At 32.1% G+C, this 27,793-nt stretch overlaps 1 protein-coding gene across 2 annotated transcripts; it reads right to left on the reverse strand.

The window, feature by feature from the left end:
* On the reverse strand, positions 1,471–27,474 carry LOC109359248 (3-ketoacyl-CoA synthase 11-like). 2 transcript variants are annotated; one of them, XM_019603839.1, is made up of 4 exons: positions 26,462–27,474; positions 24,119–24,893; positions 9,116–9,125; positions 1,471–1,483 (listed from the first exon to the last, which is right to left on the reverse strand). In XM_019603839.1, exons 1-3 carry the CDS (start codon positions 27,239–27,241, stop codon positions 9,121–9,123), a joined length of 1,560 nt encoding a protein of 519 aa, XP_019459384.1. In that variant the 5' UTR covers positions 27,242–27,474; the 3' UTR covers positions 1,471–1,483; positions 9,116–9,120. The 2 variants fall into 2 exon arrangements, with proteins under 2 accessions (XP_019459384.1, XP_019459383.1); XM_019603838.1 differs by lacking the exons at positions 1,471–1,483; positions 9,116–9,125 and having other exon boundaries at positions 24,090–24,893; positions 26,462–27,473.

Here is a 27,793-nt window from a genome sequence, read left to right on the forward strand (position 1 = left end):
TCGGTTACTCACATGATGTAATCGATTACCCAAGTATTATGTTCAGCTAAATACCTAATTATTACAATGTGTAATCAATTACTCAAATGGGTGTAACCGATTACCATGTTCAAATTTTTTTGGGTAACTCGTTTCTCACTCATGTGACCTATTACTTAGTTCTGGTAACCTGTTACTTAGTCACAGTAACCTGTTACTTAGATCCACTAACATGTTACATAGTATTTTGAAAATTGTTTTCATTACTTGTAATTTTCAATTTTCTCTAAAAATGCTTTTGAGCATTACTACTATTTGTACATAATAGATAATGAGGATAGAAGTACCTATAGACTTAGACTCTAATTCCTTGAAGCTTTATCTTTACTGTCTTCATAAGTATTCTTCCTTTTGTTTTTCATGTGATGTTGGTGTCTTCATCAAAACTGTGTCAAGGTAAGGAGCAAGATCTTCTTCACTCCCCCTTTTTGATTATGAAAAACCAATATCTTCTTGACAATAAAGTTTTCTGAGAGTAGCATACTTTGTGACATTCTGAGTTGAGTATGGTCCCCCCATTGTGTATGCTCCCCCTTTGATTTTGAGTTATGTGCCTGAAAGATTTTTAAACATAAAATGCACTATCCCAAGTTTCTCTCCCTTTTGACTTTATCAAAAAGAAGAAAAGCCAAGAGTCCAACACACATACAATATGTATATAGCAAACACAAAGGTAGCATAGCATAGCATAAAACTTAAACGATGTTCATACATTGTTGAAAAATAACCAGAAAAACAACGAAAAACAAATTGTCCACAATCACACAACATTACAAATAGAAATCCTAGACAATACATATTCTAAGGCTCAGGCTTAGTGCTATCGTCATCAAGATCCATGCTATTGATCTTATAAGAAAGATGTTGAAGCTCAAATTGGACTATTAATTCTGAGCATGAAGAGCATCTATCCGGTTAGATGTGTAGCCTCAAAGAGATAATAACTCATCCATGATCATCTGATTAGAAGGCATGACAACAAATGAAGAAGACTCAACATGAAACTTAGAAGGTTGATGTTCAAGAGGATTAGCAGAGACATTTGGATTAGCAGGTGCAAGTTGTCTATCACTTTGATTCTTATAGATTCTATCAATGGGATCTCAAAAGAAGCCCATTTTATGGATCACATCCACATCAATTTTACAATCGCGTGCATGAAGTGTGACTTGGGAATCACCAACAGTGGTTATACAAAAATAGTGAAGTACTCTGGTAAGGAAGATTGCATAAGGAAGAGGGATGTGAGTCTCTCGTACAGACCATATTTGTCTCATTACAGTCAAAGCCCAATTGATTGAAAGGTTATGCTTAAGAGCATACATCAATTATAGTTCCATGTCATTAATTTGAGAATGATTTGAAATTTTTGGAAGAATGACATATCTCATAAAGTAATGAAGCAAACAATCTTCGAGATTGAGATTTCCTACAATAAGAATATCTCTACTCTTTACAGTTTAACCTAACGCCAGTTGCTTACGCCTTTCTATTTCCCGTTTACAGAATCTACACATAGAGTAGTAGAACTCTTTTCTATCATAGTTATGTCATTCACATGGAAGACCGAAATATTTTATGCTATCTTGATAGGGTATATTACAGCATATTGAACCGAAGGTTTTAACATAAAAAACAATTTCTTTTCCTTTCACATAGGATGTTAAACGATTCTTCCTAAAGTTCAAGTTGTAGTAAAATACTTTAACAAGTTCAGGATAATAGGCATTTGATTCTTCACAGAAATAAAAAAGATGTTGTTGCCTAAGTAGAATAGGGAAATGGAAATATTCAAACTCAAAGTTACTTACATTGCGAAACTTATGAGCAAATATTGAGCGTCCAAGGAAATGCTGTGAGAAAACTTTGCGTTGTTCGTCATTGGCGAGAAGATGTGCCAAATCTAGAGGGTTAGCTTCAAAAGATGAAGTACCTTGCTTCTTTTGATTCACAATGGTATGTTGCTTCTTAGCCCTTGATGATGAAGCCATTGATTGAGGTTTTTGAAAAGTTAGATTTTTGAGGTTTGGGAGATTTGGGGATTTTTGATTTAGGCCACTAAACATGAAATCTATGGAATAGAAGTGTTTAGAATTGACAAAGTGATATGAGAAGAAAGCTAGGGTGAATACAAAAACAAGGGTATGAGGAAGAAGAAGTGTTTGAAAAATGAGGAGGGAAACTTAAATACTGGTCAGAGTAATCGGTTAGTCAAAGTGAGCAATTGATTACTGAACATTGAAAATTCTCAGATTTCAAACAACAACCTTAGGTAATCGATTACGCAAATGGGTAATCGGTTAATGAAAGTTCCTGCCTAATGTAGTAATCGATTACTCTCTAGAGTAATCAGTTACTAACCCAAGAATTTCAATATTTTCAGGCACACTGAAGCCTGATAATTGATTACTTACCCGAAGTAATCGATTATATACCCCAGAAATGAAAATTTTGAAAACAATTAAACTATTTTAAATACAATTAGGCATAAGATAAACATAATGAAGCAAACCTATAAGCATTTAAGACAAGTAAGCTTCATCAAGTATGCCTAATTTTCGTCAAATTTTATAGAAAGGTTCTTTTGCCAAATGTTTAGTAAATATATTTGGCAGTTGATCATGAGTATCAACAAATTCTACAGACACATCTTTCTTTTGGACATGGTCCCTAAGGAAGTGATGTCTTATATCTATGTGTTTGGTTCTAGAATGCATGACTGGATACTATGTGAGATTTATAGCACTAATATTATCACATTTTAGGGGAATGCAACCTAAGTCTAAGTCATAATCTCGTAATTGTTGTTTAAGCTACAACACTTGAGAACAACAACTTCATGCTGCTATTTACTATGCTTCAACGGTACTTAGGGAAACATAAGCTTGTTTCTTGCATGACCATGAGACCAATGCATTTCCTAATATATGAAAAGTACTACTTGTACGTTTTCTCTGAATTTTGCATCCAGCAAAATCTGAATCTGAATATCCAAAAAATCACATATACTTCCTTTTAGATACCATACTCCAACATCAGTTATGCCTTTTTATATTTCATGATTCTTTTGACAGCAACTAATTGTGATTCTTTTGGTTTTGATTGATAACATGCACACAAACAGAGACTAAATATTATATCAGGTCTACTGGCAGTTAAATAAAGTAGGGAACCAATCATACCTCGATACTTTGATATGTCAATGCATTTTCCATCTTTATCTGTATTGATGTATGTATCAGAACCAATAGGAGTGGCTATTGGCTTGCAGTCATCCATTTCAAATCTTTTCAGCAAATCTCTATAGTATTTGGATTGACTTACAAAAATACAATCCTTGAGTTGTTTGATTTGAATCCAAGGAAATAATTTAACTTCTCCATCATAGACATTTCAAACTCCCCTTGCATCATTTTTCCAAAATCACTCTAGAAAATCTCATTCGTAGAACCAAAAATAATATCATCTACATATATTTGAACAAGAAGAGTATGATGATGTATTTTCTTAATAAAAAGTGTAGTGTCGAACTTTCCTTTGGTAAAACATTTTTCAAGTAGAATGGTTGTTAGACGATTGTATCAAGCACGTGGAGCTTTCTTGAAGCCATAAAGAGTTTTCTTTAGTTTATAAACATGAAAAGGATGTTTATAGTCTTCAAAACCTAGAGGTTGTTCTACAAACAATTCTTCTTGTAGATAACCAATAAGAAATGTGCTCCTTACGTCCATTTGATATAATTGAAAATTTAGAGAGCAAGCATATGCCAGTAACAACTACAAGCTTCAAGTCTAGAAACAGGAGTGAAGGTTTCATCAAAATCTGTTCCTTCTTCCAAGTTGTATCCTTGTGCTACCAGAGTAGCTTTATTTCTAATAATGATTCCATTTTCATCTGATTTGTTACGGAATATCCAACGAGTTCCTATAATATGCCTATTATCTAGTCTAGGGACAAGTTCCCAAACTTCATTTCTCTCAAATGGGTTTAACTCTTCCAGCATAGAAAGAATCCAGTGTTCATCCTCGATTGCATCATCAATCTTGGAACTTTCTATTTGAGAAACGAAGGACATGTTTAAACAAGCACCATTTAGCTTTAAACGGGAAGTGGCACTCTTACTTATATTGCCAATAATATTGTCAATAGGATGATCTCGATGAGTTCTTCATTCTTTGGGTTAATCAGAATGAATATGCTCTTCTTGAGAAGATAGAGTATCCTTCATTTTCATATGCTCAGTATTAGTTGTTACATTAGTAAAAGACTCTTTTGTTAAGTGGGAACTTGGAAAGTCCTCCTCATCAGGAGTTAACCCATCCTTTATTATAGGATTGGTTTCATCAAAAGACAAATGAACAAATTCTTCAATTGCTAGAGTTGTTTTACTGAAAATTCTATAAGCTTTACTTGTAAGAGAGTAGCCTAAAAAGAGTCATTCATCAACTTTTATCGAACTTGCCTAAGTTATCTTTACCATTATTTAAAACAAAACATTTACAACCAAATACTTGAAAATGAGAAATGTTTGATTTTCTACCTTTAAAGAGTTCACAGCGGGTTTTCTTGAGAATTGGTCTTATAAGAACTTTGTTTGAAACATAACATGCTGTACTAACAGCAATAGCCCAAAAGTATTTAGTGAGATTAGTTTCATTTAACATTGTACGAGCCAGTTCTTCAAAGGACCAATTCTTTCTCTCTACAATACCATTTTGTTGTGGTGTTATAGGAGCAAAAAAATTGTGATTGATACCAAGATCATCACATAATTCTTCAAAAGAAGCTATTTGAAATTCTCCCCCATGATCACTTCTTATAGAAGCGATTTTAAGTGATTTTTCATTTTCAACTCTTTTAGCCTATTTGCTAAAGGCATTGAATGCCTCATTTTTATAAACGAAGAATAGAGTCCAAGTATATCTTGAATAATCATCTACTATAACAAGAGCATAGTAGTTGTTACCATCATAACTTTTGGTCCATGAGGGGCCAAATAAGTCCATGTGTAGTAACTGCAATGGTATATCGGAAGAAACCATATGCTTAGGTTTGAAAGAGGTTTTTGTTTGTTTACCCATTTGACAAGCACTATATAGTTTGTCTTTAACAAACTTCATTTTGGGTAAACTAACAACTAAATCTTTCTTAATAAGTTTATTTAAATGATCCATACGAATATGAGCAATTCTCCTATTCCAAAGCCATGCATCATGATTATTATTAGCAACGAGTTTGTAGAATCCTTACTCTCGATGATGCACTTATCAGGGTAAAATGTCACATGAAATCCTTTGTCGCATGGTTGAATTATGCTCAACAAGTTGTACTTGAGTCCTTTGACATACAATACTCTTTCTATAGTTGTTGAAGGTGGCTTACTGATTCTACCAACTCTAGGTATTTTTCCTTTGTTGTTGTCACTATATGTAACATAGCCTTTGTCCCTTGGAGTAAGGACAGAGAATTTATCTTTGTCGCTCGTCATGTGCTTTGAGAAGCTGCTATCCAAGTACCATAGATTGCAGACGGCTCTCCAATTATCCTGCAAAAAAGGTTAAGTAGTATTAGGTACCCAATTTTCTTTGGGTCCTTCATGGTTAGCACCTTTCTCAACCCATCTATAGTGACCTAAGGGCACACCATGTTTTCTAATCATGCAAGTGTTTGGTGTATGCCCATGGTTCTTAGAATAAGTACATATGGGATGATGTCTATGTATCCTAGATTTATTGTTATTACAATTAAAAGCATGGATACTTTGTTTCTGAAAGTTTATACTTGTTGAGACATTTTGTTTCTTAGAAACTTGGGTGTTAGAATAGCCAAGACCTCTTCGGTCTGTAAAATGTCTCTCATCTTTAATTATCTTGTCCAGATTTTTGATACGCTTGTTTAATTTATTAAGTTCATGACTTAATGATAAAACTTTCTTTTTAAGAGTAATGCAATTTTGAAATGAAGAAGATGATGATTTATTTCTGAATACTTCTAATTCAGTTTTTTGTTTTACAAACAATTTAGTGAGTTTGACATATTTATCATGTAAATCATTAAATGCAAGTGGCAATTTAGAAAAATAAAATAGGTTAGTTTCATTTACCTCTTCATCATTAGAGTGATGAGATGCCATTAGAGAGAGATGTTCTTGTTCTTCATTTTCTGGTTCAGAGGCAGAACTGGTATCACTGTCTTCTCAAGCTATGTAGGCTCTTTGTAGTCCACATTTCATTTTGGCCTTTGAAGGCATTCTTTTTTAGGTTTGGACAGTGCATCTTAATATGACCGGGCTTACCATATCCAAAACATGTGAAGTTTTTGTTTGAAGTGTATGTGTCATTATTCTTGGTGAATTTTTTCTTTTGTCTAGTTTTACCGCCTTTATTCCTTTTAAGGAACTTGTTGAAATTTTTCATAAAAAGACTCATGTCTTTCATCTCTTCCTTTTCTGATTCATCTCTTGATGAGTCATATCTATCTACCTTTGCTTTAAGAGAGATATTTTTATTCTTCTTTTCTTGCTCTTCATGTTGGTCAACTTGGCTGAGTTCTAATTCGTGTTCCTGCAATTTACCAAATAAAGCAGTCAATGACATTTTTGATAAACTTTTCTTTTCAGAAATGGCTGTTACTTTTGGTTGCCACGATCTGGGGAGTGATCTTAGCACTTTTAAGTACAAGTCACTATTTGATTATGTTTTTCCAAGTCTAATAAGATGATTTGTAAGGTGAGTAAATCTCTTTTGTAAATCTAGTATTTGCTCTCTAGGCTTCATAAGGAACATTTCACATTCTTAGGAGAAAGTGTTGAGTCTCGACCTTTTGACTTCCTCAGTTCCTTCGTGTGTAGTCTAAAGAGTATCCCACACTTCTTTAGCAGATTTGCAGTTTGATACTCTAAAGAATTCATCGATGCCAAATGCTAAAATGAGGATGTTCTTTGCTTTAAGATTGTATTACACCTTCTTTTTGTCTTCATCATTCTATGAAGATTTTGACTTTACTTCCCTGACACTATTGAAAAATGCGAATGGTTTATATGGTCCTTCCTCAATCGCATTCCAAATGTCCAGATGTTGAGATTCTATAAAGATTCTAATTCTGATTTTCTAGAAGTCATAGCATTCTCCAACAAAGATTGGAGGGCGATTGATGTTGGAACCTTATCCCTTAAATGATCTTGAGACCATCTTAGGTATAGTATCAATTTTGAGAATAATTTACTCAAAAAAAGCTCTGGTGCCAATTGTAAGATTGAGATGGAAACTAAGAGGGGGGTTGAATTAGTTGTCTTAAATCTTTGTCATATTTTTCTGCAATAATCGGAATTAATAGTAGCGGAAAACGTTATGCAGAAAAATATCAAACAAATTCAAAGAGATAAGAGAGAAGAGAGTACCCATATATTTTTATATTGGTTCACCTTCTTGTCCACCGAAGGTTACGTCTAGTACTCTTGCAACACAAGAGATTTCTTCACTACATAATAAAAGTAGCAATTACAAGTTCTCACCTCGAGTTTTCCTTGTACCTTACTCACTCTCTAATACTTATACCACTCTTTGGAAAAAAAAATTTCCAAGTGAATATATCCCATTTCTTATCAAACCCTTCTGAAAGGAAGTAATTCCACAAATTGAATGAAGAAAACTTTAACTATAGCAAGGATTGCCTTTACAAGATTTGAAACTATGAACTCTTTTGCTATCCGATAACTCTTTATATACACTTAATAATAATTCTCAGAAATTTTAAATAACTTTGAAAAAACACTTAAGGCAACTTCAGAAAATATATTCTGAAAGTTAAGAACAAGTTGCAAAAAGTGCAGAGCAAGTGTTTCAGAAAAGTTTAGATTGTGTATATGAGTTGTGTGTTATGAATTATGATTTTCAATGACTTTAAATAGGCTCTCCAATCAGCCATAACACCTCTATGAAAACATAGGATTCGATTGGAATGAAACCATTTTGTTTGGGGTGAAAGCTTGCAGTTTGAATTTGAAAAATGGTGCAACAACTCTGAATAATCGATTACAACATTGACATGATCGATTACCCAAACATTCTGCCCAAATGAGTAATTGATTATCACACAATGTAATCGATTACCCAAAAATGTAATTGATTATCCAAACATTATGTCCAACTAAATAATTGATTATCACACGGTGTAATCAGTTACTCACATGATGTAATAGACTACCCAAATATTCTGTTCAACTGAATACCTGATTATTACAATGTGTAATCGGTTAATCAAATGAGTATAATCGATTACCCTGTTCAGTTTTTGTTGGGTAACTCGTTTCTCACTCATGTAACCTATTAGTTAGTTCTGGTAACCTCTTACTTAGTCACAGTAACCTATTACTTAGATCTAGTAACCTGTTATACTTGTATCTTTCAATTTTTCTCTTAAAATATTTTTGAGTAGTACTACTATTTGTATACAATAGAGTATAATGATAGATGTACCAACAGACTTAGATTGTAATTCCTTGAAGCTTTATCTTCACTGTCTTCATAAGTATTATTCCTTTTTTTCTTTATGTGATGTTGGTGTCTTCATCAAAATCATGCAAGGTCAGGAGCAAGATCTTCTTCACAGATACAACACACCAAGAGAACATGTTGTTTCCTTGTCTAAAATCTTTCAAGTTATTTATGCACCTCAATGTGTAGAATAAACACTCTTCTACAGTCTAAGAACCCCTTTACAAATCTCACAATTTGAATACAGAAAATGGGAAATGCAAGGTTTCTTTTTACAAAAGAATTTACAATGAAGCTCTTGGAGATCTTTCTAAAGATTCTCCCTGATCTCTTTTTCAAAAGAACACTTTGAAAATCTCTCTAAAGAAATGAAAGTGAAAGAGCTATGATATTCAGAACAATGTGAAATCTATTTTTCGTGTATATGTTCTAATTCTATGAAAATATACTCATGTATGTTATGAAGCAATATAAAAATCTTGGATTTATATACAATTCTATTTTCAGCTATAGTTAATCGATTATCACTAAATTTAATCGATTAAAGAATCTGTAAAATACCAGAAACCAGAAATTGGAACAACCCTTAATCTATTAAACCCATACTTAATCGATTAACAGATTCCCAAGAATTCAATGCTTAATCGATTAAAATATCTCTTAATCGATTATTGGTTTTGAAAAATATATTTCAATATGATATGAACCTCCCACATGATTTATAAAAGTATGATACATGACTTTGAATGATGTATGATTTAATTCTCATTTTAAATGCATCCAAAATCATATGAACATGTATGGATGCATGTGCATGTAAATCATGTATGTATGCATGAAATTCTCATTTTAGTTTTGATTAATTTTTGCTTATGAGACTTCCATTAGGGTTCATCCTAGCCTAGACTCTTTTTAAGAAAACATCTTAAGACCTAATAAAGATATAAAACACTTAGCCTCTAGATATTCTTAAATGCTTTATCTTGTGTGAGCTTGAGTATTGACTTTGTTGTTTTTTGATTTGTTCATACCTTCAAGCTCTATCTTTTATTAACCTTTATCTTCATCAAAATCTATATGATGCATGGTTGCATATACAATGTGTTCATTCATGCCTTCTTGCATCTACACCTAACCGTTCGAACAGAAGATCACCAACATGAAATTCTAAATTTAAAGCTAATGGTTCAAGAATCACCCAATTTGGGGATGAGGAACTCAATCTATGACATGATCAAACTTGGGTTCACTCAAGCTTATGCTGTCTATAAAACACATAAATTTGTGTGGCTAAATAAAGGAATTGTGGAAATATAAACTAAAAAATGGATACATCATACCTGAATTAGGTAGGCACATCCCTTGCATGTACGAAAAAAGGAAGAGAAGGCAGCCTCACTCTTCGTTGAGATCTCAAGGCCATGGAGGGAAAAAGGAGGAAGAAGATGGATATGTTGGTTGACTTGTGTTTTGAGTTATGACTATCCCTTGGGGGCTCATGGGTATTTATAGATCAGCGATGAGAGGATTAAGGGGTTGGGCTTGTGGTTTAAGTAGGCCGAAATGGAATTTAAAAAGCTAATGACACTGAATGATATAATTAGGAGGTGACATGACACTTAAGTTACCTAACACACATGGATGACACTTTATATATATATATATATGTGTGTGTGTGTGTGGACCTCTTGCATTATAGGAACCTTAGGACAATCTTAAAAATTGTCTAGATGAGTATCGATGATATTCCATACTTTCATAGGACAAATAGAGCAGTGTAATGTACTCGCAGGCAAAGTTGTCAATGACATCGTTGACAATTTTTAGAAAATTGTCCGAGTTATATTTTAAAACTCATAACTTCACTAATGACTCTATAAGTCTTTTGAACACTCAATACTAATAACATAGTATCAACGTATGCTAATCATAAGGCCCATCAGGTCATTTCAGATGAGGTTCTATGATGATAGATTTACTCGATAAAGGTTAAATTCCAGACTGTGTGAAACTTTCAACTAAGTTTCTAGTTCACTTATTTTCTATTCCAAATTCATCATATAAATCTATTGTATGTCAAAAACTAAATCTTTAATTTTCATCATACCATTTCTTATGAAAGGTTGGTATCAAAGAATAATAAAAAGAATAAAAGAATAAAATTAGAAGTTAACTGAACCAGTTCTTGCGAAGGACTGGTCTCATAATAAACCCTACCACTTCTTTCAAAGGGTTGGTATAAAGAATAAAAGAATAAAGCAATAAATAAAATGTTAAATGTGGAAAAGTAAATGACTGAATGTAAATAAACAAAATAAAGAGTTAGTAGTTAGTTGCAAAATTAAATGACAAAAAGTAAATGTTAGTTGCGGAAAGTAAATGACAGAAAGTAAATTTTAGCTATTAGATTTATTAATCCATCACTCTTTTATCGTCAAGTAACAATCCATTGATTGAATTGCACTTTTTATATGTTGTTTCTATTCACAAAGTTAGAAATAATGAATTGATGTGCACTTTTGTGAATAGATTATGTTTTCCACAAATAAAATTTATTGATAACACTTTACTATATTTTACACTTGCATCTCTTTCAAGATTCAATTAAAGTATAGTATAGGAATATATCGAACCAAAAAGAATTGCATAATAGAATATAATCATATAGGCATATTATAGTAAAAAATAATGATTAATAATGTTTTAATGATTTTTGGTTATGTCGTTGCATAAAATGACAAAAAAAATTTAAACTTATATTCACAAATTCTTGAGGAGAAGTTTTGGTTTGAAAGATGGAATTATTTCTCAACTTAGATGATTTTGAAGACTTTATGCAAGTTATGTGTTATACTTCGGTTAATTCTAAACATCATGTCTTTAACTTTCCACCTAGTGTCTAATATGGAAAAGATGATTTTCAAACCTTGTATAATATACTACATAATAATTAACTGCCCCTCGTCGGAGTAGGTTGTCACACCCTACTTTAGGCTTTGTTAACTTTATTTAGCCTTGAATACAAGTTGCTTAAAATAGATGCTTTGATATGACAAGTGAAGTAAGGTGTACATTATAATTTTTAGTTCACTTGTCAATACCTTAAGAAGAAGCATATTTTGGATCTTTAAATCAAGTTTTAGGTGATCAAGCTAAAACCGCATTAAGAACTTCTTAAAGAATAAAAAATAACCAAAAGTAGTAACTTGAATAAATTGAAATCAAAATCTGATACAAAAGAAGTAAAGAAATAACATTACACCAAATTCCAAATCAATGTGTAGGAGCATGAGCCATAAATCAAAGGATGAGATGCTTTTGGAACCAAATAAGATTACAAAAGCAACTTTTGTATCCCATTTTCCAACTCCTTTCTCCTCTTGAATTCTAAGATAAATTTAGAAGAATTTACCTACCTAAAGAGCTTGGAACTATGGCCCCAAGTCTTACAAAATTGAGAGAATTCTAGAGAGAGATTTGTGGAGAGGAGAAAGTGAAGATGAGAATGGGAATGAATGTATGAAATGTGTAGGAAGGCCCTCCTATTTATAGGATTTTCTGGCCACTGCTTGGCCCACTTGGTCCCACGCCAGGCGCCTGTCGAAGCCCTTTATCATGGGTTTTGTCCCTTGACCAAGTAGCTTAGTAAGGTATTTCTTGTTGACTCTGAAAGGTGACAATGATCTATTTGGGCCAGCTATTATGAGCTACATATGAAAAGTGTGTAGAGCCCATGTGAAGTGAGGTTATGCATGAGGTAAGCCTTGCTTGGTGGCTAAGTCAACTAGGCCAATTTGGTGGGTGCATTCGCTAGGCTCCCATGTGAAGTGAGGTTGACCTAGCTAGGTAGGCGCTTGGTTGTCCTATCTGGCCCGGTGCTTGGTTCCATGTTGGGTGGTCCTAGTGCCATGCTAATCTGCTTATTGAGCACTTGGCTTGTGCCATGCTTGATTCTGACCGTGCTATGCTTGTGTATGACCAAGCCAAGTTGGTGTCAGGTCATGATGGGAGTGCCTTTGGTCCACGCCAGGCTGCTTGGTGAGCAACTTCATGATTTTGATCCATGCTTAGGCTAAGCACTTAACTTGCCATGTGTGCATCTATTTTGGCATATGTGGAAACCTCTTGGCTTGACTTTTCTTTTGATATTTTATTCTCTTGATTCTCCTAAAAACTTTATACAAAGAAATGGAAAAGAGGTGTACAAAGTATATAATTCAATTATGAAAATTTCTCTAAAAAGTGTTGAATTAAGTTGGTTTTCTAAAGTTTGCATGGGATAAGTGCTTTGAAAAGTGTATGAAAATTAGGTATTTTTGGCACTTATCAACTCCTCCCAACTTAAGACTTTGTTTTTCCTCAAATAAATGGTAAAGCATATCCGAGTTGACCTTGGCTAATGTTTTAAGATTTGATTGACATGATTTCAAATTTTCTTAAGCAAGATCAAATTTTGAATGAGATTTTTCAAGTTTTGTGAATTTTCACACATAATGCTTCAAACATAAAATGTATGCTTTTGTTGATAAAAAATGTGTAACAAAACCCAAAATAATACTTTTCAATCAAAAAGTGTTTTTATTCACACATGTTTAAACATAGAACTTTTCAAAGGGTGTAAGTGTTTCACTAAATTTTTCAACCATTTGATTATAGTAATTTGAATTTGTTCTTTGTTTCTCCTATTCTCTTAAAATTTTATTTTCAATAAATGATCACTAAGGTCTTGTTTTCAGTTGTAATGAGGCTAGGCTTGAAAAATAAGGGTTTTTCTAGATAAGCAAATTTAATTCAAGAGAGCAAAAAATTTCAAAATTTTCTCCATGAAACACTTCACTCTACTTTTTCCACTATTTCTTTTCTGACCTCTTAGCTTATGAACCTTGACTCTTTTGGCTTCTTCTTTGTATTTTTCAATATCTTTTTGTTTCTCAATTTATTTTACTACATTTGTTATTTTTGTAAAGAGATTGACCAAAACTTTCAATTTTCTTTTTAAGAAACCAAGTCCTCCAATTTGCCCCCAACTTTACTTTTTTCAAACACTTTTAAAAATTTATGTTCTCTTAATTATAAACTTGTGTTCTAATTTGGTTCATGGGTTTGTTTGAAAAGAAATTAATTCAATTTGTTTGGCTCAAAGGGCTTCTTAAAGAATTAAAAATTTAACCAAAAGTAATAACTTGAATGTATTGAAATCAAAACAAGATACAAATGAAGAAAAGAAATAACCTTACACCATAATCCAAATCAATATGTAGGAGCACAAGCCATCTATCCATTGATGAGATGCTTTTGATTTCAAATGAGGTTACAAAATCATGTTTTTGCACCTCATTTTCCAACTCCATTCCCATTGAATTTCTATGAACTAAATACCTAAGAACAACCTAAGAACATTCTAAAAATAGAGAGAACTGAAATGGGAAGAAGAATAACAATTTGTGAAATATTACTATGTGTTAAATTAAAGGAATGGGTGTGCCTTTTATAGGAAACGTGAGGGTCGCCTGGCCCCCCTTTCCTGGCCGCCCAGCGCCCTAGTTCAAGCTGGTGAGATAGTAGCTTGTGCCATCTTGGCCAGCTAGCTTGGACAGCCTATTGTGGGTTATGTTACATGCATGTTGACACCTCCTACTTGGCCGTTCAGAACGTATGTCATGCATGAGGTTATGTGCTTGGCCTTCAAGTAAAGAATAGGCAAGTTGCTTGATGAGTTGGCCAGGCTTTCTTCATGGCTAGGTTTCTGACCTGGCCGTCCAGCTCACACTTAGCCCACACCTGGATGGTTGGTTTCTTCATGGTGAAGGAACCAACCTTTCATAAAGCCGAAGTAACCTTTGTTCCATGATTTAATGAGTTGGTTTTAGTTGGTTACTTGGCATTTAAGCATGATTTCTTCAAGTCTAGGTAAGCTTTTGAGTTTGTGTTTTACTTTGCATACCTACCTTGGGTTTCTTCAAGGTGAAGAAAGGTACATTTCTTTAAGCCTAAGTCATTTTTTTTTGACAAGCTAAAGCACACAACATGCAGTACTTAGCTTGTTTGTTTTGAGAATTCCCTTTTGGAATTTTGCGCTTATGATTTGGCATGCATTCTTGGCTCTCTTTTGGATTAATTAATTTCCTACAAAATTCAAGATAAACTTGGACAAGAGGTGATCAAAAATTTATTCAAACATAAAAATTCTTGGCTCTCTTTTCTTATTGTAATGTTGCATACTTGTGGACAATTTGATGTTTTTTTGTTTTTTTCGTTTTATGGTTGAATTTGTATGAACATCTTTTAAATTTTTTACTATGCGATATCAATTTTATGATTACCTTTATAATTGTTATAAACATATTGTATGCCATATATATATATATATATATATATATATATTGTGTTGGACTCTTGGCTTTTCTTCTTTTTGATGAAGTCAAAAGGGGGAGAAAAGTTGGGAGAGTGTATTTTCTAGATAAAATATTCCAGGCACATAACTCCAAATCAAAGGGGGAGCATATAAAATAGGGGGAGCATACTCAAGACAAGTCAAGAATATCACAAAGTATGCTACTCTCAGAAAACTACATTGTCAAGAAGATATTGGTTTGTCATCATCAAAAAGGGGGAGATTGTGAAGAAGATCTGACTCCTGACCTTGGCACGATTTTGATGAAGACACCAACATCACATAAAAGAAGAAAATGAAGAATACGTAAGAAGACAATGAAGACAAAGCTTCAAGAGATTAGAATATATGTCTTTAGATACTTCTATCCTTATACTCTAATACATACACTTGGTATTAATGCTCAAAAGTATTTTAAAATAAAATTGATAAACACAAAGTATAAATGAAAACGATTTTCAAATTACTGTGTAATAGGTTACTGTGACTAAGTAACAGGTTACCAGAACTAAGTAACAGGTTACATGTGTGAGAAACGAGTTATCTAACAAAAATTGATTAGGATAATCAATTACACCATGTCAGTAATCGATTAAACAACATGGTAAATAATTACCCAGTTGGACAGAATAGTTGGGTAATCGATTACACCATTTGAGTAATCGATTACTACCTGTGAATATTAATTTCTCAGTTGGACAGATTTGTTGGATAATCGATTACTGAGAGATGTTACACCAGTTTTTCAGATTCAAACCACACAGCTTTCAACCCAAATGAAATGGTTTCATTCCAAACGAATCCTACCTTTTCATAGAGGTATTCTGGTTGATTGGAAAGTCTATATAAAGGCTTTGAAACTCATTTGAAACAAAAAGACTACACACAATTTCATAACATAACTCAGTTTAAAATCATTCACTAAAACTACAATTTTCTGAAATACTTGTGCTACATTTGGTGCAACTTGTTCATAACTTGATTTGCAAAGTTGCCTTAAGTGTTATTGCAAGTTATTCAAACCTTGTGAGCATTAGTACTAAAGTATATATTAAGTTATTGGATTGCAAGAGTTTATAACTTCAAAATCTTGTAAAGGCAACTCATTGCCATTTTTAAACATATTCTTCATTCAAAGTTGTGAATTACTTTCTTTCACTGGGTGTGATAATAAAGGGGATAGAGTCACTTGGAAAGGGTGTTTTCCTAAGAGTGATATAGGTTTTAGAGAGTAAGTAAGGTACAAGGGAATCTCGAGGTGAGAAATTGTAATTCCTACTCTTAATATCTAGTGAAGAAATCTCTTATGTTGCAAGAGTACTGCATGTAGCCTTCAGTGGACAAGAAGGTGAACCAGTATAAAAACATTTATGTACTCTCTTCTCTTTATCTCCTTACATTTACTTGATTATTTCTGCATATTATTTTTCGCTGCTATTAACTCTTAAATTGTGCAAAAAAAAATCAGTCATAGTTTCAAACAACTAATTTACCCTCCTGCGTCTTAGTTGCCATCTCAGTCTTAAAAGTATAAGCTGGCAACTAGGGGGTAAATTAGTTTTCTAGACAAGGGTAAATTTATATGCTATAAAAGTTAGAGTATGCTACTACGAAAAAGATGCAGAAAAATCTCCAAGTATAGAAACATGAAATAAAGAGAGTAAGGAGAAGAGAGAAAGCACACAATAATCTTTATATTGGTTCACCTTCTTGTCCATCGAAGGCTCAGTCTAGTACTCTTGCAGCATAAGAGATTTTTCCATTGATATTTTGAGTTGTAATTAAAAATCTCTCCCCGAGACTACTAGTACATTACGCACTCACAAATACCTCATCACTTAGAAGAAAACCACTTCTATACAAACACTCTTCCCTTTTCTACCACACCATGTTGTGAAAAGTAATTACAAGTCAAATGAAGAATTTGTTAGGGAAAGGTTTGCCTTACAAGATATAACAATTATATAACTTGCAATCCATAAATTCTTTCTATACTCAATACACAATGCTCTTTAGTGTTTAAGTTTGGAAAAACTCTAGATAAACACTTGTGTGCAACTTCAGAAAAATCTTAAAGTTAAAACTGAAGTTGCGTGAACAAATTGCAGAAAATTGTATGTGAAAGTTGTGCAAATTGTGAGAAAGAATGGTGTCATAAAATGGATGTTTCAAGGCCTTTAAATAGGATTCCAACCAGCCATTATACCCCTATGTGATGGTAGAACTTGATTGGAATGAAAATAATTCGTTTTGGATGAAAGTTGTTTGGTTTGGATTTCAAAATCTGGTCCAACAACTCTCTATAACCAATTATTGTAGGTTGTAATTGGTTACCCCAACATTATGTCCAAATGAGTAATCGGTTACTCCTTAGAGTAATCAGTTACTTTGTGTTATTTTTGTTGGGTAACTCATTACTCGGTTTGGTAACATGTTACTCAATCCTTGTAACATGTCACTTACTATCACACAGTTCATGTAACATGTTACTCTAGTCTAGTAACATGTTACTCATATCAAGTAACTTATTACTTAGTATTTTAAAAAGACTAAGAGTTTCCAATTGATATAAAATTTGTTTTTCCACTTATGAGCATTGTTAATAAATATAAAAGATTAAAGATAGAAGTACCTATATAGAAGACTTAAAAACTATTGATCTTGAATCTTGATCTTCTACGTCATCAAGGTGTTCTTCCTTTTGCTTATTTTTAGTGATCTTGGTGTCATGCCAAGGTCAGGAGCAATATTTTCTTGAAATTGTAGACAATGTAGGTAGGATGTTAAAGTTTTATTACGATAATTCCTGCAATTGTCTTTTTATCTAAGAATGATAAGTATTCCAAATGTACCAAACATATGGATTTAAAGTTTTTGCCGGTTAAAGAAGAAGTACAAAAACATATGGTGTCTATAGAGCATATTAGTACCGATCTAATGGTAAAGAATCCATTAACTAAAGGATTGTATCCTAAGATTTACATTGGACATGTAGAAAGGATGAGCATTATAGATAAACCCTTGTTAATATGATAGTACTTGATGTATATATACATGTAAAGATGTTTGCTTATCATTGTATGACACATTTGAATTCAATGAAAGTTTTATTTCCTTAATTAAAGTGTAAGTTATCCATATTTAAAGAATTCACCCGTATGGTTTTAATGAGATAACCTAGTGAGTTTCAAAAAGTAAATGAAGACTCAAATTAAAGTCAAATGAGTTGAGTCGGTTGTGATACATGGAAGGGATCAAATTAACTCATATAATTTGTGACCGCCATGATTCAATTATTTTAATTCAATTAAGGATGATGATTTATAAGTTTTAATGAAAGTGTGCAATTAAAGTTATTTTATTAATCTTCAAGTCATCATATGGACCAAGTGGGAGATTGTTAGATTAATTAGTAATCTAAGTGGTCTATGTTCTTGGAAATTACTAATTTCTATCAAATTGTTTAATATGATAGTGGTTGGCAATTAATGGATCAAATTAGTGGGAGTATGTTGGTCAACTCCCTCCCCTCCCCCCTCTCACTTCATGGGTAGTTTCCATCATAATGGATGGGTTATTTTCTTCAATAACTCTTCCTAAATCTTTATATAAATAGAGCACTTATGCATTAGAAAAGTCATGTCATTTTTTATTATCTTTTGAGTAGAAATATAAAGTGAGAATTAGATAATCATTAGTGACTGAGTAAGGAAAGTGTGGTGTTGTATAAAGAATGAGGGAAACTAAGTTCTTAACTATGAAAGAACGCACAAAGCAAATGTGGAGAGGTGAAAACAAAGATAACCAGAAAGTATAGTAGAAAAGAAACGGAAATGAAAATTAGTATTTCTTAGTCTTTTCTTTTATTACACGTGAATGTCATAATATTAAGATCATAATTAAAGGGTTCTTATGAAGGATGCTTATAAAAGTTTAAAGTAATAGAAAAGTCTACTCACATAGCAAGAAAATACACATTTAAGAATCTGGTTCTTTAGTAAATAAATACAAATATTCAATACAACTTTAAAAAATATGCATTTGAATAGTGCATGGTGCCACAAAAACAATCAGCAAAGTCCAAAACTAAATGGTTGATGCATCTATGAAGATATGTACGCAATGAATACATACTTTATAAAAAGACTAATTTTTAAAAAAAAAAGCACAATTATCTCTAGAAGAACCAAAGAGAAATATGAAATGTTTAAAGTTACACCTCTAATACGGGATCATATTTGTTGTACTACAAAGTATGTTATTCCATGTGATACTGTTTGTGATTGGTTATAAAAAATGCATTTAAGTTAAAAAAGTAATGATTAAATATTTTTCTGACCAATCATAAATAATAGCACATGAAGTGATACATTTTTATAGGACAGCAGATGTTCACCCCTCTAATACCCAAACAAGATCGTGATGGTAGTGTGATTTCTTACAAGTTAGAAGTATTAACTAGAGTGAATGGGAAGTGATAAAGGGTGACACGTGACCCACATGAGGCTGGAAGATATTTTGTGTTTTTTTCCGGCTGAGATTGTCCACTTGACCATGTCCACATTTTATAATGATAACCCGAACCCATGCCCAACCCAGGCCCAATTTTAGTGTTGATGGGCAAGGCCCGACTGAAAAACTCAGTTTTAACAATATATATCTTCTTAATTTCAAACCTAGGTCATATTTTTTAGAACTGTAATGGGCTGGCCTGATTGACCCCACTCATCTTAACATGTCTAGTTAAACCATAAGTATTCCTCATGTAGCAATTTTATTCATTGTTGGATATGGGTGGACATCTGTTGTCCCAAACAGTGTACCACTCCATGTGTTACTGCTTTTAATTGGTCAGAAAATTAAATAATTATTAAAATTTTAATTTAAATATATATTTTTAACCAATCATAAGCAGTTGCACATGAAGTGGTATACATTATGGGACAGTAAATGTGCTCCCGTCGGATATCATAACACATTAGTTAGCTTGAATTAATTTGATCAAATGCTTCAAAGTTGTTCATCTTAAAGAAATGTTAAATAATGTAATGAAGGATGTAGATTTGCATTCTAATTTGTTCATCAATTAATTAGACTAGCTAACGTTAATATGTAGTGTAGGTTCCCATTATGATGGCATTATCTACACCATAGCTAACACTCAACTTCATACTCTTTCCTAAATTTAGTTGTTTTACATTATTTTTTTGAAAGCTATTGTTATTTGTTGTTTTTCAATTTTAGTACTTGGTCAAATATTTTATTTTTCAATCCTATACCTTTCAATAATTATACCTATCATTTTATTTTATTAACTAGTTTAGTTTTTCTTCTCTCTTATGAAATAAATAGGAATACTTTCAATGGTTATGTTAATTTGAGGATAAGAAGTTAGCATATAGTAAATGTGCATTGTGAAGTTAAGTCAACCAATTCTCAAAGTTATCAATTCATAATTTTTTAAAGAAGCTCTTTCTTCACCTCTTATCCTCATTCGGAAGAGCAGATGTTAGTGTTTTCCTTTCAATAAAACTAGTAAGTGCATTTGCACGTGACATATTTTTTTGTCGCATCATTAGAAACATACATGTTATCCTTGTATTTACATGGTTAATAGCACACATATTTCACGTGCATTTACATTAATAACATACATGTTACTCGTGTATTCACATGGTTAATAACATACATGTTACATGCGCATTTACTTGTTTGTTTAAACATGTTCAAATACATCAGGAAAGTAAGTAAAATAAATGACAATGATGTTGTGAAAATTTCTATTAAAAATGTTACAAAGAAAACACTAACAAAATAAAATTGTCATAAACTCATCTATGATATATTCCAAAAGCAATATATTTGCAGTGTCAACACAATTAAGAACCATATAACAAAACAATGAATTTCATATCTACTCATTCCGGGCCAAATTTTATATAATTGATAGGATTATTATGCAACATAATATCTTTATCAAAATTCAACACGACTTTTAGTAAGAGAGAGGAGCAAAATTGTGATGCTAAAGTATATGAAAACTAAAACTACCTCCCGGATATTTGAATAAGTGATTTTTTATTGGGTCAAATAATTCAATAAGTGTTTTTTTTTGTAGATTACAGTGTAAATAAGTGATTTTAGTTATATATGTTTAACAAAATTATACTTATTCTTTAAAATTTATTTTATATGAGGTATGATTTTAAAATAATCTCAACCCATAGGTTTGATATGCATTTGTAATAAACTATTATTAACATTGATATGAAATGATTCAACAAAACTATATTAATGTATCCATATGTGACAGTAAAGAACATTGGTGGAAAATTGTTGCCAAAATGATTGATTATCAAGTGTCCAAATATTGATAAACATGGTACATGCATCACATTATCAATTGTCGAAGAGTTTCTGACCGTACGAAAATAATAATTCAAAATTCCAATTAAAAAAGTAGGAGTAATTGGGAATTACATAAGGATTACAGCTTCCTTAAGTTCAACGGTAAATTACAACACGCTAAAGCTCAATGGTAAAAATCCAAAAAATTGGCATTCAGTCAAGTCAAAATTATGTCTCCAAATTAATTATGAAATCAAATTAACAATCAGAATCCATGTACTAGTAGTACAACAAATAGATGATACTGTCTAATTGGAGAAATGTAAGTAAAAAACACAAAAGGATCACTGATATTCTTAAACAATCAGCAACTCCCTGAATTATTATTTTCTTTACTCTTGCATCCATTATGCTCTTCTAACAAAAGAGTACAAGAAAAGCTTTGTTAGTTAGAAATGAACTCATTACACCTCAATAACTGGAAATAATAAACTCAAGCAATTGATAATATATATGAATATTATGTGCTTAACCCAATTTTTTGAAGAAAAATAGGTATTAAATCAATTTTAATATTAATTAAAACATTGATGAGAATAATATGGGTGACATATACAACAGATTTGCCACATTTATGTTGATTCAATGTTATGAAAATGTCCCCTTATTCAGCTTTTCAAAAAATAATCAATATGTAAAGATTTAATTGCACAATACTAATCTATATGAGATCAAAACAGTAATATCAAACATCAATGAAAGAATGAAATCAACCAGAATAAACATATAAAATAATGAAATCGAATAAATATATAAAATAATGAAATCAATGACAACAAATCTACAAAATAAAAAATCAATGAAAAATAAACAAAAAAATCAATGGAAGAATAAGAACATATCTACAAAATAAGAGCAGTAGATCCAGAAAATAAATAAACAAATCAATAAAAAAATAAATACAAAAATTAATGGAAAAAAGAAGAACATATCTACAAAGGAAAAAACTTTACCTTGGATGGGGTAGTGACATCATTCTTCAGGTCTTTATGAAATATATAACACAAACAATACAAAATAAATATTAAACATATAAAGAATGGGAAAAAATTAGGTTTCTGAAACATACAATGTAAATAATGAAAACTCAAAAATGGTAGGAGAGGTTCAAACTTTACACAAAGGAATAAACATATGTGCTTAACCCAATTTTTTGAAGAAAAAATAGGTGTTCTAATCAATTTTAATATTAATTAAGACGCTACTGAGGATAATATGGGTGACATAGACAACTGATTTGCAACATTTTATTGCTTCAATGCTCTAAAAATCTTCTCATATTTAACTCTTCAAAAAATAATCAATATGAAATGAACTCTTTGCACAATAATAATCAATGAGAACAAAGGAGGAGGAATAACAACATGTCTACAAAATAAAAAAGAGAGGAAAATATACCTTAATTAGGTGGGGTAGTGACACCATTTTGACAATCAGATAGTAGGAACTATAAAATATAACATTTCACATGTTAATAAACCAAATGAATTGTACCAAAGTAAATAAGACCAAACACAAGTTTACATAAAACAAATTATATTGAGACTGGTAACTAAATATAGGAACATGTATTAGCGAAAATGCAAAACAATAATAAAGTAGAGCAACTTTAAAAACATATGAAAAGATAATTGTCGAAAAATACACCGAACAGGATTGTGAGAGTAGTAGTAGTACAAAAAAGGAGATTGACAACATTAATTCATCTTTATCCATGAAGCAAACAAAATACAAACAATACTTTACACATTACATCATATTTCATTAATGAATCGAAGGAATTGTAAAATATGAAGACCAAAGGAAGTAAAGAAGACGAAATGAAAGTACAAAAGAAAATGCAAAATTTAAAGACATTGATAAGAAGTTAACAAAACCTTACTAATTTCACTAATACCTTCAAATACGAAATAAGTATTCAAACAAAAACTAATAACAACATATAAACACAATAAATCAAAATATGAAAACAGGTTCCATGATTAAAATAAGAAGCAAAGAAGACGAAATCAGTAGTAACAAAGAGAAAAATATAACACAAAGACAAAGTAAGGAAAGGGGAAGGCATTACTATAGAAGATATGAAACAAAAGACCAGTTGAAAAACTCTTTATCACATTGCCTTACAACACTATATGTATTAGTGAAATGAAGAAGGAAGAGATGGTTGCAATAAACATATGGACGTGTTGTGCTAGTCCTTGGTCTGATGTGTTGCTCATATGTTCAACTCTCTAGAAGCTGGATTAACCCTCATTCAATAAACTCTCCTTACTAGGGTTTTCAACGATCTCCTCCACATATGTTCAAACCACCAAAGTGGTTTCTATCATTTTTTTTTTATAATTTGAGCTTCCCTAACTCTCTTCACTTCACTCATTCTCAACCTTATCTTATGTAATGTATTTATTCTTCCTAAACAACATTCTCATTCTATTACACCAAATTTATTCTCTTTATCACATTTCATTCTCTACATTCAATCTTCATTTTTAACAGAAAATAATAAAATAAATCTTCATGCAATCTGCATATTTAACAAAAAATAATGCAATAAATTTTCAGTCTCCATATTTAACAGAAAATAATGAAATAAATCTTCAATAGGGGAAACAATTGTATGCACACTCCTTTAACTTCAACACACTAATGCAAGAACAAAGAAATTGGCAAATCAATTAGGAGCAATATCCTCTTCTAGTTTTGTACAACTCCTATGATTAACAACAACACTATAAATAAGTCTTTTTTTCCATTTAGACCCCCTCTTTAGTTGAGGAACCAATTGTTGCCACTTTAGGCACATGAACAGGAAACTCATGTATCTCATCCATCCAAGGATTCTTGTCTTTAGCTGGATCAATGGTCCTCAATGCCCGCCACACAGCACTGTTGCACTTAAACCCAGAACCAAAAGCAATCTGCCATGTCCTATCACCCTTCCAGATCCTCCCCTTAGCTTCAGTGTAGGCCAATTCATACCACAAAGAACTGCTAGAAGTGTTACCAAACCTGTACAAGGTCATCCTTGAGGGCTCCATATGCCAATCAGTGAGCTCAAGATTTTTCTCCAACTCATCTAACACAGCTCTTCCTCCTGCATGAATGCAAAAGTGCTCAAAAGCTAGCTTAAAATCTGGGATGTATGGCTTTATATTCATCTTGAACACTTTTCTAGCAACCAAAGTAGCAAAAAATAGTAGCTGCTCTGACATAGGAAGGACTAATGGTCCAAGTGTTGTGATGTTGGTCTTGAGGGCTTCTCCAGCAACAGCCATCAAGTCTTTTGAGAGTGCCACACCAATTCTTTTTGTTTCATCTTCTTCTTGGAAGACACAGCCATATGATTTGTCTTCTGCACCTTTATGGGTACGCACTGTATGGACCAATTGGTATTTGGCTCGGCGGCGATCGGAAGACCAGCTAGAGAGGAGGATTGCTGCTCCACCCATTCTGAAGAGACAATTAGACACTAGCATTGATCGGTTGTTGCCAAAATACCAGTTCAGTGTGATGTTTTCCATGCTCACTACTAAGGCATAAGAGTTGGGATGTACCTATATATTTATCATAACGTTTGAAGAATGAATAGTTAGCTTACCTCATAAATTTGGAAGAGTGATCCTATGATAAGCAATAACCATATTAAAATCAAGATTATTGATGTAAAACCTTTTGAGCCAATTACTATAGTGGATTATAGATAAGGTATGATTATAATAAATGAAATTGTTGGAATCTTAAAGTCACATAGTAAGCAATATGTTAATTTCAAGAACTTAATGTGTTTGCGTGGACATTTTTTATCTCACAAAAGTATGTCATTTTATGTGTCACTGTTTATAATTGTCAAGAAATTAATAAATTGTTTAAATTTTTTAACTTAAATCATTTTTCAATCAATCACAAAAGATAAAATAAAACATGAAATAACATACTTTATGAGACATCAAAAAGTTTATGTAATTGAACATGTGTATAAATGGTAAATGGTATGGGGAATTGGCAATAAAAGGGGCCCATATCTTCAGGATACTTGGGAGAGTATTAATTAGGTTGGCCAACCTAACAAAAACTGCCAGCGACCTAGGCTGTAAATGTGGACCAGCTGCACGTACATGTGGACATTTATAACATGATTGTCTTTAGTGATAAAAATATTATTTTATTCTATATAAAATGATATAACTATTTTACCATATTATTTTTTCTTTTGTTTTTATTATTTGAGGAAAGATCTCACAATTGTGTTGCTACTTTGCTACGGATGATATCAATAACGACCCATCTATGAATGGAGAGCCCAGAAGTGGTGCACACGGTTCACATTTGATTTTTTAAGTTGTTCACACGAGGATATAAAGACTTATAAATAAATGGGCTCCAAAGTAAAAATCACATTACAGCTGCAAAGTCATGTTCTAAATTGAAAAGAAGGCAGTATACCTGGACGGATCAAGGAGGCGGCAATGATGGAAGTTGGAATATGTAATATCTTTTCTAAAAATATACTTTATGAAAAGATGCTATTATATATATATTTATTTATATATATTATTTAGAGTGGATAAAACTAGACAATTTTATTATTTTTTGGTTATAAATGCTGAGTATTATTGGTACGGTACTCTGTCAAGAAAAAAATCATCAGCATTAATATTATAAATATCATTATATCATTCATTTTTCATATTTAATATTATACTATATTCTAAATTGTAGTTGTATTGCATTTATAAGTAGAGAAAAATATATGTATTGATATTATAAAAGTTAAATTTTTTTTACATTATCATTGTATCATTCGATAATTGTTGTATAAATTTTTAACTATTATTAGTACATATGTATTACTCTCTTATTAATAATATGCCCTAATGTGATTGGTAGGATCACATGATATTAACATAGACTCTCAAAACTAATATTTTACTCTGAATTTCCTTTATGTAGGACAATGTAAAACATTGGTAATTATTGCTGTCTCTTATGATAAAGTTGAGATCCTTTTTATTTCTATTATAGATTTCGGGAATTGATCTGGATGTTTCATAGTATGAAGCAATAAGGGATAGTGAATAGTTTGGTCGTTTTGAAAAATACAAATTAAAAGAGAAATGCAAACCTGTAGGAGCTGCTTAGCAAGGTCTATAGACAAAAGGCCAGCACTGCAACCCATGCCACCAAGATTATAACTCAAAACATTCCCTCTTAACTTGTAGTGATTCACTATCATGGCAGAGAGTGATGGTGTGGGGTTGAACAAGCTGCAATTCACCACCAAAATCCCAATATCTTTAGCCTTCACCCCAGTCTTTGCAAGAACCTGGTCAATAGCTCCAAACATCACTTCTTCTGCTTCTTTTCTAGCTTCAGCTATACAAGGTTTTGGTGGCACACTCAAGATTGCTGGGGGCAAATAAGTCTTTTGCCCCAATCCAGATCTCTCAAGTATCTTCTTTTGAAAGGATAGGTTATCTTCTGAAAAGGATCCTATAAGATTAGACCTGTTCATGAAAGTCTCCCTTGTACAAGTGCAATCTTCTTGTGGTTTGTAACATGCAAAATCCACTAAGTAAACACCACGTGGACGGCTCATGAGGTAAAGGGTGGCAAGAAACACTATAAGGCTTGAACATAGCGTCACTGAGACAAGGTTGAACTTGAGATTTTCCCATAACTTCACAACATCATGGATTGAAAGACTTGATAGTTGAGCTGAAGCTACACCAATAAGGGGTATGAGCACAAGGTACATAATATTGGAGATTAGGTAGTGGTATCCAACCTTCACATACTTGAGTCTCACAGATAAGAGAAAGTTTGGAAATTTGTTCCTTCTTTCATTTGGAGCTTCAAAAGAAATGGTCCCAGAATCATGGTTTTGGTTCTTCTGATCTGCCATGAGAAAAGGGAATAAAGATTACTTGGAAATTAACTATAGGATGTGTGATGGTGGGGTTTATTGAGTTTGTACAAACAAAACACGGGATAAGGGTAAGTGTACCCAAAAGAAGAAAACAAATAAGTAATAATAAATAGAGAATCAAAAGAGTGTGGATTTTGGTTTAGGTTATCAATGGGAAAACTTTGAACTTTATAGTAATAAGGAGCTCTAGTTTTGAAAAGAGAAAATATTCTTGCCTTAAAATATGAATAAGAATGGGAAAGAGAAAGGGAAAAACCAAAATGGGGTACATGAAAAATAATAGAAGATGTGAGGGTTTTAAGAGTCTGGCTCATCTCGATTATTGGATAGGACAATGCATACTTGAGATTATAACACAGGATAGAAATAATGTTTCAATGATCTAGATTTTGTTTTTTTATAAATTAAATATTTTAAAAAAAGTAACCCCTATTATATTTTTTTCAGTATTGGATAGTCCAGTACTCTAGAGAGGAATCTATTTCAGGTTTTAAAGGGTGTGCCTTGGAAGATAGAGAAATGGGTGAA

This window comes from Lupinus angustifolius, chromosome LG11 (genome assembly GCF_001865875.1).
Source record: "Lupinus angustifolius cultivar Tanjil chromosome LG11, LupAngTanjil_v1.0, whole genome shotgun sequence".
Taxonomy (NCBI): Eukaryota; Viridiplantae; Streptophyta; class Magnoliopsida; order Fabales; family Fabaceae; genus Lupinus; species Lupinus angustifolius.